Here is a 13,733-nt window from a genome sequence, read left to right as displayed (position 1 = left end):
AGCAGACATGATGGCCCATGGCTGTGATCCAGCACTGAGGATGCTGAGGCATAAGAGTCAGGAATTCAATATCATCTTTGGTTACATAGTAAATTCTAGGTCAGTCTGGGCTAGAAAACGGGGAGGTTGGAGACATGGCTCAATGGATAAGAGGACCTGCCCTGCAAACATGAAGACCTAAGTTCAAATCCCCTGAATCTATACAAAAAGTCTCCATCCTGCGAGCACACTGGCCATCCAGTGACACCCAAAAGACAAATCTCTAGGTCAGTCAGAGAGCCTGCCTCAAGATAACAGCACAGAGCTGAGCGTGGTGGTGCAGGACTCTAGTCCCATCACTCAGAAGACAGAAGTAGGCATATTCCGAGTTTGTGTCCAGCCTGGTCTACAGAGAGTTCCAGGACAGCTAAGGTTACATAGAAAAATGCTGTCAAGAAAGAAAATCAAAAAATAAAACTTTTTTTTTAATAAAAAAGATAAAAACACAGAAAGTAACAATGAAAGCCACTCCACATTCTGCTCTGGCCTCTACATGTGTGCACCCACATGTGAATGTAGCACACACACGTTGGGGGGGAGATATGATGTATTACGACATTAGAAATAGTTTCCATTCTAGGGGATTCCCTTTGTTGCCTGCCTGCCTGACTTCTTCACTGTCTCTTTGTTTAACTTATTCATGTAATGTGCTCGTGCAGAGGTCAGAGGACAGCATCTAGATTTATTGGTTCTTTCGTTTTACCATGTGGATCCTGAGACTAGAACGCAGGCTTTCAGTCTTGTGACAAGCACTTTTACCCACTAAGCCACCTCGGAGACTTTTTGTGTGTGTGTGTGTGTGTGACAGGGTTTCACCATGTATCCCGCTGCCCTTAAACTGACTGCATAACCCAGGCTGGTCTCAAACTCAAAACAATTCTTCTACTTCCTAATTGCTGGGATTTCAGGCTTAGACCAGCAAACCCAGCCAGAAGAGGCAATTTTTGAAGAGGCCCTGAGGGTCAGGAAGAGACCCCTGCAGAGAGGAATAATGAAGTGCAGAGGTCCTGCAGGGAGGCTGGGATCTGCATGCTCCAGCAATTGAATGAATGAGGCTGGGACAGCCTAAAGTCAGAGGTGTTGTGGAGCGTTAGTGGGTCAGAGATGAGGTCGCGGACCTGGACACCAGCTAGACCCTAAAAGACCATGTTGGCTGAGTGAACAACCTGAATGCCTTTTGACGCATTAAAAATGCACAGGAGAGATCCAGGAAACTGTGACTAGCTAGGAATAACATGGAAATGAGGCTCTCCTGCATCTGTTGGGTGGGACATTCGCCTAGATTTAGCCACGTGAGACCTGCTCCACTGGATAGCTGATGGATGAATGTTAAGGCAGATGAGGGGCTGGAGATGTTGCTTGGTTGGTGGCATGCTTGCCTAGTGTGCACGAGCCTAGATTCAGTCCTCAGTAGTGCATTCAGCAGCTGTGATGCCGTGGGCTGTGGTCCCTGTGCTGGGGGAGGCAGGAAGGGGAAAGGCAGGAAGATCAGAATGTCAAGGTCATTCTCAGCTACACCACGTGCTCAAGGCCGTTCTAGGGTACGTGTTTGTTTGTTTGCTTGGATTAAATGTACAGACTGAGCTTGAGAGCTGGAATGAGTATGGGGTGTATGGATGTCTGTCATGATCTACAAGAAAATCTATGCAAACTGGGCCATGGTGGTGCGTGTCTTTAATCTGAGCACTAAGGAGGAGGCACAGGCAGGCAGATAGATTTCTCGGTTCGAGGTCAGCCTGGTCTACAGAGCAAGTTCCATAACAGCCAGGGCTAGACAGAGAAGTCCTGCCAAAAAAAAAAAAATACAAAAGAAAGAAAAGGCAATCTATGGCACCTTGGCTTTCTCCCAGCTCCCCTCTGCAGTCAGTCATAGGGTCTATTGATTCTCCTGTCAACAGCCCTCTCTCTCACAGCCGTGTGATACCCAGCATAGACATCATCTGCTGCTGCCTGAACCACTGCAGACACTGTCCATTCTCAGTCTTGTGATGGATAAAATTGAATGTCAACTTGACCAAGTCTACAATTATCTAAGCGACAAACTTTCAGGCATACATGTAAGGAAATTTCTAGATGGAGCTAACTGGGGTGGGAAGACTCACCCTAAACAGGGGTGGTCATTTGAGGTCAGCATTTATGGCTCTCTGTTTCTGACTGCTGATGAATGTGACTGGTTGCCTCCTGCTCCTCCCAGCAGGGGGGACTGCACCCTTGAACCATGAGTTTTAATAACCTCTTACATCCTTGAGTTGGTTCTTTTAGGTCTTTTGTCTCAACAATGAAAAAGAAAAAAATTAACCAGTCAAGTCTCTTGCCCCCCAGCTCTTTCCCAACAGGTCCTTGGGGGATGTTTGACAACCAGATGCATCCCTTCCTTTCTTCTGCACCAACCTCCAGTATCACTTTCTCCAGTTTTGAGTGCTGATGTAGCAGTGATAAACTCAGAAGTGACTCCTGTCTCCGAGCCTTCAAGTCTTCACTGGGAACAGGAAGTTAGACCATATGATTCTAGTCTAAGGTCTAAGGAATTGATGTTACACATGGAGTTCCTGTTTGGTTTGGTTTTGAGAAAAGGTCTCATGTAGCCTAGGCTGGTCTTGAACTCACTATATAGTCTAGGATGACTCTGAATATCTGATCTTCCTGCTTCCACCACCTCCTGAGTACTGGGATAACCTGTGTGTACCACCACACCCAGTGTGTATGGTTGGCATAAGAAAAGATCTCACTACAGCCCTGGCTGACTGGAGCTCTCTACATAGATGAGTCCCCGGCCTCAGACTTGTAGAGATCTGCCTGTCTTTGCCTCCTGAGTGCTGAGATTAAAGTCGCATACCGCCATGCCCAGTGTTATTATTGTTCCTTTTAAATGGTCTTGCCATGTAGGCCAGATTGTTCTCAAACTCTCAGTCTCCCTGCCTCGGCCTCCTGAGAGCTGAGCTTACAGACACATGCCTCGTAGAGTTTTAGAAGCTGTGATTTTAGTGGGTGGTGCAGGGCTGTGTTGAAAGTGTCTGGTCTGGAACCCTGGTCTCATTTTGAACAACTTCACCTCCTACTGCTTCTGCTTTCACAGGGGTAAACGAAGATATTGGGACTGGCGCGGTGGCCCAGGGTAAAGGCACCTGTTGAGCAAGCAGGATTTCGATTACTAAAACCCACACCAAGGTGGAAGGCAAGAACTGACTTCCCAAGGCTTCCCTCTGACCACCACATGTCCACCTTTGCACTCACAACCACAGAGACATCATGGACATATGTGTGCGCATGTGTGCATGCACACACACACACACAGTAATAATGATGATAATGGCAATAATAAATTTTTAATGGAGCTATTAATAGTCAAGGAAATGAAATAATGAAATTCACATAAAACAGAGCTGCCCAGACCCAAACACGCCACCAAGCCAGCAGGGACACCACCAACACCTGCACATTTATTTATTTATCAATCTTTTCTGCTTTGTTCTCTTTCTTTCTTTCTTTTTTTTTTTTTTTTTTGACAGGGATTCATGTAGCCCAAGCTTGCCTTTAATTCATTTTGTAGATATAAATGGCCTTAAACTCGTGATCCTCCTGCCTCCACCTTCTAGGGGCTGGTATTGTAGGCATGGACCACCACACTTTGTTCATGTGATGCTGAGGACGGAGCCCAGGGCTTTGTGCATGCTAGACAAACACTCTACCAATGAGCTACTACTACAGCCTCTGCTTATTTGTCTTTTCTACATATTTTCTACATACAGTTGAACATATATTGTGTATTGTTACAGTCCAAAAACATGATGTCCACCACTGAGATCAGGGTTCAGACAATTGCAATTCTTCTTCTGCATGGCATTTGCTTGTTTCTTTGTTTGTTTTTTTTTGGCAGGATTTCTTTGTGCAGCCTTGGCTGTCCTAGAACTAACTCTATAGACCAGGCTGACCTCCAACTCACAGAGATCTGCCACCAGAGTGCTTGGGGATTAAAGGTGTGTGCCACCACCAGCTGGTTTGTGCCTGGTTTTGTTTGGTTTGCAAGCTAATGATGGGCTTTACATTTTTAACTTCCTGATAGAAAAGCAAAACAAAAAGAAAGAGAGAGAGAGAGAGAGAGAGAGAGAAATATTCCACGACACTTTATGATTTGAATACGAAATGTACCCCAACAGGCTCATATGTGGAAAGCTTGTTCCCCAGCTGGGGCTGTAATTTTAGAAGGTTCTTTAGGAAGTGAGACTTAGCTAAAAGATGATTTGGATATAGATTTTGTCCTTGCCTGGTCCTTACTCACTGTCTCTGCTCTCTAGCAACTTTGTTCAACTCAACACTTGTTTATGATGGTGGCGAGGATGTGTGTGGTCTGAGGTACACAGAGGGGATGGAGAGATGGCTCAGTTAGCACTGTGTACTACTCTTGCAGAGGACACAGGTTCAGTCCCAACACCCATATCAGGCAGCTCACAAGCACCTGTAACTCCAGCTCCACGAGTACATGAGTTCCCATACCCACACACCGACACACATATATACAGAAAAATAAAATAAAATTTAAAAGGACTGAGCGAGAACAAGGTGGGGGTGGGAGCTCTGGCATAATTCCCCAAGACTTTCCACCCTATCCCTTGAGGCAGAGTCTCTCACTGAACCTGAAGCGCATTATTCAACTAAGTCAATAAGCTCGAGGGGCCGCCTGTGTCCACCTTCCCAGTGATAGGGTTTGAGGTGTGCATTGCCATACTGCCTTTTTGTTGTTGCTGTTTTTGTTTTTAACATGGTGTTATGGATCCAAATTGAGGTCCTCACTCTTGCAAGGTAGGCACTTTACCAATGAGCCATCCCTTTAGCCCAAACCACACACTTTTACTTCTATGACATTCTGCCTCACCACAGGCTCACATCAACGGAGCCAGACAACCCACAAAATGAAATCTGTGAAACCATGATCTAAAGCAATATTTTCATCCTGGAAACTCTTCTCTCGTCTCTTGGAGTGAGCTCATTCAGGCAGTAAGGGGTCTGAACCCACATCTCTCTAGGTTTACAACATGTGGCTCAGCTACTGCAACCCGCAAACTTGAAAACACACGAGCAAATACCCTGGAATAGGGTAAACAGATCAAAATCTATTACATGAATTCAAGAAAGAGATTCAGTCAAGACATGGTGGTATACACCTATCACCCCAGCACTAGGGAACATGAGGTAGGGTAGATTGTCATGAGTTTTAGGCTAATCAGATCTATATATGGAAAGTTTACCTAAGCCCCTCCCTATGTATGCCCTGGATATTTCACCTGGGTGTTTTATCACAGTGAGAGAAATCAAAGTAGAACACCACACACACACAGACACACACATACACACACACCACACACACACCACACACACACATACACACACACCACACACACACCACACACACAGACACACACACATACACCCCACACACACACACAGACACACACACACACCACCCCACACACACACACACCCCCCACACACACAGACACACACAGAGACACACACACAGACACACACACACACACACACACACACACCCGTCAGACTTCCAGCCCCAAAGGCATCATTAATCTGCAGTTTGACCTTGGCCCAGCAGACAGTTACTGGTTCAGAGCTTGAAGGGTGGCTTTTGGACGCAGAATACTCTTGGTTCAAAGCCCAGCTCTGCCATTGACTGGCTGAATCGACCGGTTCCATTCCTGTGATCTGCAAACAGTGGGACTTTATATCCAACATACTGGGAAGACTGAATAAAAGTCCCCATGGGATCCACTCTTGCCCCACTTTCTCTCTCTAGGCTACTATTTTTCCATCTCAAAAATGATGAGCCCTTTCTGCTCTGACACTCTGGGATCGTGATATCCAACATGTCTTATTTTAGCTCGGTGTCTGGCTCGAATGCTGAGATTTGAGTCTGCACGGAGGCTGCACCCTGCTTTCCCTGGAAAAGGTCTCCTCGGGTTAGGGTGAAGGCTTAGGGAAGATTTGGCCTCAAGAGAGCTGGGGGAGGAGCAGGGATATCCTTCTGTAACACAGTGAGCTGTAAAGATGGACCCACACTTAGGCAGAATGAAGAGCAAACACACGATAGGTTAATATAATATATCATATGTATGTATATAGAAAGTATCGGCTCAAGGGGCTAGAGAGATGGCTCAGTGTAGAAGAGTGTTCAAGCATGTGTACCTAAGTTCGAATTTCCAGCACCCATGTACAAAAAGGGACATGGTTACCATGTCTGTAACCCTAGCATTGGGGAGTGGGGGCAGAGACAAGCAGATCCTCTGACCTCACTGGAGCCAGTCTGACTGAAAAGGTGAGCTTCCCAGGCAGGAGCACACCCTTTACCAAGGCCATAGGCAGAGGGTGACCGACCAAAGGACACCCAGCATCCCGCTCTGGTCTCTGCATGTACATGCACAGGTGCAAGGATTCATGTACCTCACATGTACATCACACCACACACACTGCACACATATTAAAATAGCAATCAATTGGAAGGACCTGGTTTGAGTTAAGTTATGTAATGGTAAACTAATTTGGATTGAATTGGAGAAATAAGTCAGAATGAATCGGGATTAGTTGGACAGGATTGAGGGGGTGAAATATATTTCATCCCATCAGTAAGCTGATCTGAATAGAACTGGATTGGACAAAGCTGGAAAGGTAAGACACCCCAGAGAGCGGCGTTTGGATCTCTGGACGCTGGCATCATCTGGAAGTGGTCTGTGCTGGTGCCTTGTGTGTGTGGATCTTAGAGCCCTTACTTCATCAGGTGACGGCTAACAGCTCCCCACAGAGTTCTTAGAGGATGGAGTGCGAGCTCACACATGCTAAAGATAAAGAGCCTCACACCTCAGAAGACGATGAAATCTGCACTCTAGCTAATGACATGCACTGTGAAGTGGTGGTGGTGAAGGACACCAGAAATACACCTTGAAATGCTTAAAAAAAATCAAAAACTGAGATAAATGATAGATAGTTAGAAGCTTAGATAAAGGGTTGGCTATAGCTCAGATGGTACACGGCATGCCTAGGCACATGAGAGTCTGGGTTTGATTCCCAGCACCATATAAACTGTGCCTGTATGTCCAGTACTCCGAAGGTGGAGGCAGGTGGCTCAGAAGTTCAAGGTCAACCTTAGCTACGTAGTGAACTGGAAGGTAGCCTGAGCTATTTGAGACCTTGATTCCAAGAACAGAAAAGGAAGAAAAAGGAAAAATAAGGAAAGGGAAGAGACAGAGAAAAGAGGAGAGACAAGGGAAGAAAATGGAAGGAGATACGATGAGAAGGAAGGAAAACAGAGACAGGAAATGATAAAAGGAAATGTAAACCCAGGAACAGGTCATCGACTGACTGGAATCGATGGGCCCGTGTGGCTCACTATGAAACTCTTGTCTGTTTGTTTGTGGAAAAAATTAAAATAATAAAACATTGCACCCAAAATAAAGAGCTCTATAAACTGTTAATTTCTAAAATAACAGTGCTGGTTAAAAATACAACTTCTGGAGGCGAGTGACGTGAGTTTGATTCCCAGCTCTACCCCTCACTCTCTTTCGGCCCCAAGCAATTGACTTCCTCCCTTTGAGTGGCTCCTTCCATGTCTATAAAATGGGGGCTATTTATAGTCCTCACCTCATGGGCTTCTATCAGAGCAGAGTCTGACACCTGATCAAGAACATAGCTGTGGTTTAGCCCACTAAACAGCACAGTGCATGGACACTACGCCATCTCTACTTCACACAGAGATTCTACATGCCTCCCAGGCCACACAGCAAAGAAACCTCTCAGTGAAAGAAGGTCCCTTTCTAGCTCCGAAGTTGAAAGTCTCTTACCCTCCTCACACCTGCCCCAGCCCACTCACAATTCCTTGGACTCACCAGATAAAATGAAGAAGATGCCAGACACGAAGGCCAGAATGGTCCTCTGAGGTCGGATGTGGCCGATGTTGCTGATGACAAAGGCGGTGAACACAAGGAAGAGACTAACCATAGGGAAGGGAGTAGCCGTGCGTACCGTCTCTGGGGGAGGTGGACAAGAAGAAGCAGGGGTGAGGACCAAGTCTCCAGTGAGCTACTTCCCCATGCCCTTCACTATTCTTCCCTTTAGCTTCCCCCTTCTCACCTACTCCATCCTTCTGTGAGCTTTGACCTCTGCTGACTCCACTCTCAACCAAAGCACACCCTTGGATCGACCCCACCCATCTCCTGCAGATACCTCCCCATCCCAGCCAAGACATTTCTATTTGACTTCTTCTCCCCCACTACTCTTTCTTCTTTCAACCCCCTGCCCTCTGTGTGAACCCACCCCTTCCCTACCTAATCCTGCCCTTTCTCCCAAAACCCTCTTGTTGCCTGTGCCCCTTCCCTGATCCCCCTCACTCAAAATATTCTCCGTGTTTTCCGTCACCAAGTTGATCTCTGGTTCAAGAAAGTACTCGGAAGCCACACAACGCCCCTTCTCCCGACCTGGTGGGGAGGAAGATAAGAAAGCATGGGTGGAGGAGAGGCTCTGGGGTTCAAGGGAGGCTGTCAGGGGCAGAACAGGACCCAGGATGGAGACGGGAAATTTCACCCAACATTTATAATCTGCACTACTCTTGGGGCTGGAGAGAAAGGGTTGAGCCAGCTGAGCCTGGGGGTACAGGAGTGCAACCATATCTACTGGGGAGTCCGAAGCAGGAGGACTGTAAGTTCAAGGCCAGCTGGGCTACATAAATGAGATTAAATCCAGCCTGGGCAATTTAATAAAGCCCTGTCTCAAAATAGGAAGTAAAGAAAAAGCTAGGGATATAGCACTTGCCAAGGATGCATGAGGCCTTGGGTTCCTTCCCAAGTACTGAAAAATGAAGAAATTCATAGAATGGCGGGCCATTAGAGTGTTGGAAGATCTTAGTTGCTCTGAATATTGGAAGGAGGTAGAGGGCAGGGCTGGATTTTAACATTCGAAATGAGGAGGGCTCTGTGGACAAGGACTCCTGGGTTCCTAAGGTCCAGGGAGCTGGGGTGTCTGAAAGGAAATAATCTTAATGTTCAGCTAGAAGGCAGGGAATCTTCCCCATTACCCATGAAACATGAAAACTGTTCAAGGAGTAAGTTCTGAATCTAAACTGTCGATAGGTTTTGTTTCTTTGTTGTTGTTGTCGTCGTCATTATTATTATTTTGGTTTTTCCCGACAGGGTTTCTCTGTGTAACAGTCCTAGCTGTCCTGGAACTCACTCTGGCTGGCCTCAAACTCACAAAGATCCACCTGTTTCTGCCACCCAAGTACTGGGATTTAAGGCGTGTGTCATCACCACCCGGCTTTCTTTTCGTTTTTGAGACAGACTCACGTATTCCAGGCTGGCTTTGAACTCCCTCCATAGCTGATGCTGACCCTTGATCTTCTTGCCTCTGATAGCCCAGGCCGTGATTACAGACAAGTACTCTTACACATAGTTCTTGAAGTTCCAGGGGTCAGTCCCAGGACTTATTGTGTGCGAAACGACCATTCGCCCAATTGTACTACCTATAGCTCTAGACCTAGAATTCTGACTTATTTTTGTCACTTTAAAAAGTATATTACTCATTTTGGGGGAGACTGGTGTGAGTGTGCCAGTGTGCAGGGTGTGCCAGCGTGTAAGTGTGGAAGTCAGAGAACAACATTCAGTAATAGACGCTCTCCTTCCAGCATGTGTGTGGGTCTGGGCATGAAACTCATGTCATCAAAATGCTGCTTAGCACCCTGTCCACTGAAGCACCTCCCTGGCCCTAGGCTGCTGACTTCTAAGAGTTAAAGCCAGGAGAAGGTTTGAGACATGGATTTTGAGTATCTTAGCTTCACTATCTAGGGGATAAAGGGGGAGGCACGAGGATTCTGTGCTGAAATTAACTTCCGGAGAGAAATAAAATCAACTTCTGGATTCTTGGAGTCTACAATATGTGACTACAGATAAAGATTTTGGGGTGAGAGAGGGCAGGTCAGGGGGGCACCTGCAAAGAAGCAGACTCTCCAGAGGCCAGCGTGCAGCGCCATCTTGACCTCGGTGGTCTGGTTCTGCGGCAAAACGGTCCCCTCCTCCATGTACAGCCAGTAGTCCGTGCTGACCGCGATGCCCACGAGGAGCAGGCCGCAGGCACCAAACACGCTGCTCAGCAGGGTCAGGGCACGGCTGCTGCAGTGACTCATCCTGAGCGGCGGGGGGCGCCCTGCGGGGCCTGAGGGACCAGAAACTATAACAGAGAGTGCCCAGAGTTCCCAGTCCCATGCAGCCATTTAGGACATGAGCTCCGGTCAGAGACACAGAAACCCAAAACCAAACTTCTAGGTTTGATTTCTGTACAGTGAACCACCATCCCAGCCCTGAACTCTGAATAGAGATACCAGCTGTTGACTCCAAACCTCCACACTGGACTTCCCTGACCCTTCATTGTGCTCTGTTCTTAGGAATGCAGATCCTCAACTTGAGATAAGACTTGCAGCCACTGTCTTTAAATTCGACCGGGAGATGAGCCATGTCTTGACTTGAGCCATGTCTAGACCAGAGGTCCAAAGTATCAGTCAGGATTCTGACTAGACTCCAAATTCTCAACTCATGACAGAGTCCCACAGATCCAACTTCCTGTGTTGGCTTGCAAGCTCAATTTTAGAATCCAGACCTTAGCAGAGTCCTTAACCTTTGAAGTAAGCCAGTGACTCAGAAACAAGCCTAATTCAACAGTTTCAAATTTGAACCTGGTACCTCAACTCTTGACTGTGTGCCCTAATTAACCCTCAACTCTGCATAATAGACACGCCCCCACAAAGGACCAGCTAGCACATTTTAAGAACTGGGGTACTAGGTTTAGACACTGAATTACGGACAACTTGGTTTATTCAGAAATTCTATCCCATGATGCCCAGCTTTAACTCTATGCTCTGACCTGTATATTGGAATATTCTCTGTAGAACCTGTCTCTGAAGCACATTTGATAATCCTCAAAGTAGGTCACCACTCAGGGTTCCCTAACCCCATACCCTGGACACCCACACTTGCCTTCAGGCCTATCTAAGACTTTGAGCACAGCCCTGCTCCTGAGTTGACACTCTTGGATGCCTATCCTTACCCCAACACTCAGTTGTAATTTTTAACACACACACCCCCACTGCGTGTATGTATGTGTGTGTGTGTGTGTGTTCATGTGTATGTGCATTGGCAGACAAGTGTGGTGTCAGACGACAACCTCAGGTGTCTGTCACCTTACACCATGTTTGAGTTGTTTGCCCCTGCATATGCCAAGCTAACTGCCATACAAAGCTGAACCAGGGACTCGTCTGTCTGTGTCTCCTATCTCATCCTAGGGATGCTTTCATCACAGACACATGCTGCCATGACCATTACGTGGTTCTAGGACTCTGAACTCAGGTCTTCACACTTCTGTGGCTAATGCTTTCCCCCTTTGAGTCATTTCCCTAGCTTGGGTCAAATCATTTGTACAATATCAGTTCCAACCCTAACCCTACTTTTCCAAATCCAGGCATGTCTCCAAACCTGGGATGCTGGACTTTGTTCCAGGACATTAGGACCCAGAGCTCTGAAGCATCAGCTGGATTAGAGACTCTAGAATAACAAGAGCTTGAGCTGGGCCCTCCAAGCCAGCATTCCCAGAGATCTCCAGTAAAAACCAATGCCCTTCATCCTGCAAACAAGAAACCAGCACTCTGAACTGACTGTCCAATCAGGAATTCCAGTACACTCCATCCCATTCCCTCAATTCTGCCAGACTCCGGGCCTGAATTTTTCATACTAGAACTTTCCATTCAGTAGTGTCTCAGTCCTGCACTCTTCAAGCAAGAAATACCATCTTCGACCTCCCAAATTCCAATTAGGAGCTCAGAAGTGCTAATGGGGGGGGTGTCCTGAAGGCTTCCAAATCTTTTTTATGTAATGTATTCATTGTGTGTGTGTGTGTGTGTGTGTGTGATCATGGCACTCATGTAGAAGTCAGTGGACAACTTTCGAGAACTGGTTCTTTCTTCTCACTATGTGAGTCTAAGGGATTCAGCTGAGGTCATCAGCTAGACAAGCCAGACACTAGGACCTTTACCATCTGAGCCATCTCAACAGTCCTCAAATTCTTTATCTACACTTACACCCCCACTCACCACACAAGAAATCCCACCTTGCCACAAAATGCCATCATGTGCACACAGGACTCATCTTGGTGTCCCCAATTTACCTCATCCAGAGTCCTCTATGAGCAAAGACACACATTCCCCTTTTAAAAAATTATTTGTAGGTGTGTGAGTCTGCATGTGGGTATGTTCAGGAGAATGAGGCCAGAATTGATAGACCCCTGGAAAAGAGGCCAGAGGTGATGGACACTCCAGAACCGGAGTAACAGACAATTGTGAATCATCTAATATGGGTGCTGGGACCAAACTCCAGACTTATGGAAGAGCAGCAAGTGTTCTTAACCTCTGTGCCACCATCTCTCCAGCTCCCACCCTTGACCTTTTTCATTATAAAGTTTGAGACACCTCCCCCAAACATTTTCCCAACAGAGCAGTTAAGACGACCCGAGACCCCACTTTCCACATTTCCTCATAATTCTGTGAGTATTGGGAATCTACTTCCCAATAAGACCCTAGAATCAGAGTCACCCCCGACATCCCGGCACTCTGAGCCTCCAGACCTCCTGACTTCCAACCTCAGCCCCGTGGAGGACCCAAAGATCTAGATTCTGTCAGAACTCTGGCTAGATTTTCCTCCCATCCCCCTCCAAGTGGCTCTGGAGCTTGACCGCCAGCTGCCTGCTCAGCTTCCAGTCCTCGGCTCAAACAAGCATCATCCACCCAGTCACCCAGTCACTGGACTGTCTCGGTCCAGGTAGCTGACCTCAGCCTCCGGGTCTGCTCCTCCGACTGGACCCACACTGGGGAAGCTGGACCTTTCCAGCTCCCGTCACTTCTCATACTAATTCCACTCCTTCTCCCGTCCAGTTCATCTTCTTTCTACCTGACCCACTCAGAGCTCTTTATCTGCAGCCATTCCTCCTCTGGGACACCCCCACCGCCATCACTACCAGGCCTGAAATCTCCTTCTGGTCTTTTACCCCAGCGTTTCCGCGATTTGGATATTGAATGGCTGAAGTTCCATTCCTCAAAGCCCAAGTCCAAACTCCATCTCCCAGACCGTAACTCTTCGCTTTTCTGGGGACCCTTTCCCAGACTAACAGCTTGCTCTACCAAACTGGGCCCCTCCGCCTTTATCCGTTACCACCTTTTTCAAAGACCCTGCCTAGACCCTGCCCAGTGGCGACGATCTCTGAACTCAAACACCACAGAGTTTGTTTTCTTACTCCCGGACCCTTGGATCCCGGTCCTCTGGGATCCACCAGGCCCAAATGTTCCTCCATCCACCCAAACCTTCCCAAATCCGACACTGGAACCCCCAGTATCCCATTCTTGGAGCCCTCTCTAACCTCCCTGAGCCCCAACTCCCGCTGAGAGTGGTCTAGCGTGGAGACCCCCGCCTTGCCGGACCCTCCCCTCACTTACCTCTCTCAGGGCTGGGCGGACGCTCCGGGCCGCGGGCTCCGCAGCCGCATGACCGGCCCCGCGGTTTCCCCCGGCCGCTGCCGCCGCCACCGGGGTCTCCGGTGCCCGCGCCCCCCGCCCCCGCCCCCGAGCCCGGCGTCCCGGCCCCCTCCCGGCCTCCCACCCC

The 13,733-nt window shown here is 47.8% G+C and overlaps 1 protein-coding gene across 2 annotated transcripts in view; it reads right to left on the bottom strand.

The window, feature by feature from the left end:
* The window catches only part of Cacng7 (calcium voltage-gated channel auxiliary subunit gamma 7), a 31,540-nt gene extending 17,813 nt beyond the window's left edge, over nt 1-13,727 (bottom strand). For both annotated transcript variants that reach the window (XM_057756388.1, XM_057756395.1), the window contains exons 1-4: nt 13,568-13,727; nt 10,021-10,245; nt 8,430-8,516; nt 7,929-8,069 (exon numbers count right to left, since the gene is read on the bottom strand). In XM_057756388.1, the coding sequence (XP_057612371.1) occupies nt 7,929-8,069; nt 8,430-8,516; nt 10,021-10,216 (424 nt within the window). In that variant the 5' untranslated portion in view covers nt 10,217-10,245; nt 13,568-13,727. The remainder of the gene's footprint in view (nt 1-7,928; nt 8,070-8,429; nt 8,517-10,020; nt 10,246-13,567) is intronic.
* Between the last annotated feature and the right edge of the window lie 6 nt (nt 13,728-13,733).

This window comes from Chionomys nivalis, chromosome 2 (assembly GCF_950005125.1).
Source record: "Chionomys nivalis chromosome 2, mChiNiv1.1, whole genome shotgun sequence".
Taxonomy (NCBI): domain Eukaryota; kingdom Metazoa; phylum Chordata; class Mammalia; order Rodentia; family Cricetidae; genus Chionomys; species Chionomys nivalis.
Note: the sequence above shows the minus strand (reverse complement) of the source record. Positions and strands in the feature narration are given on the sequence as shown.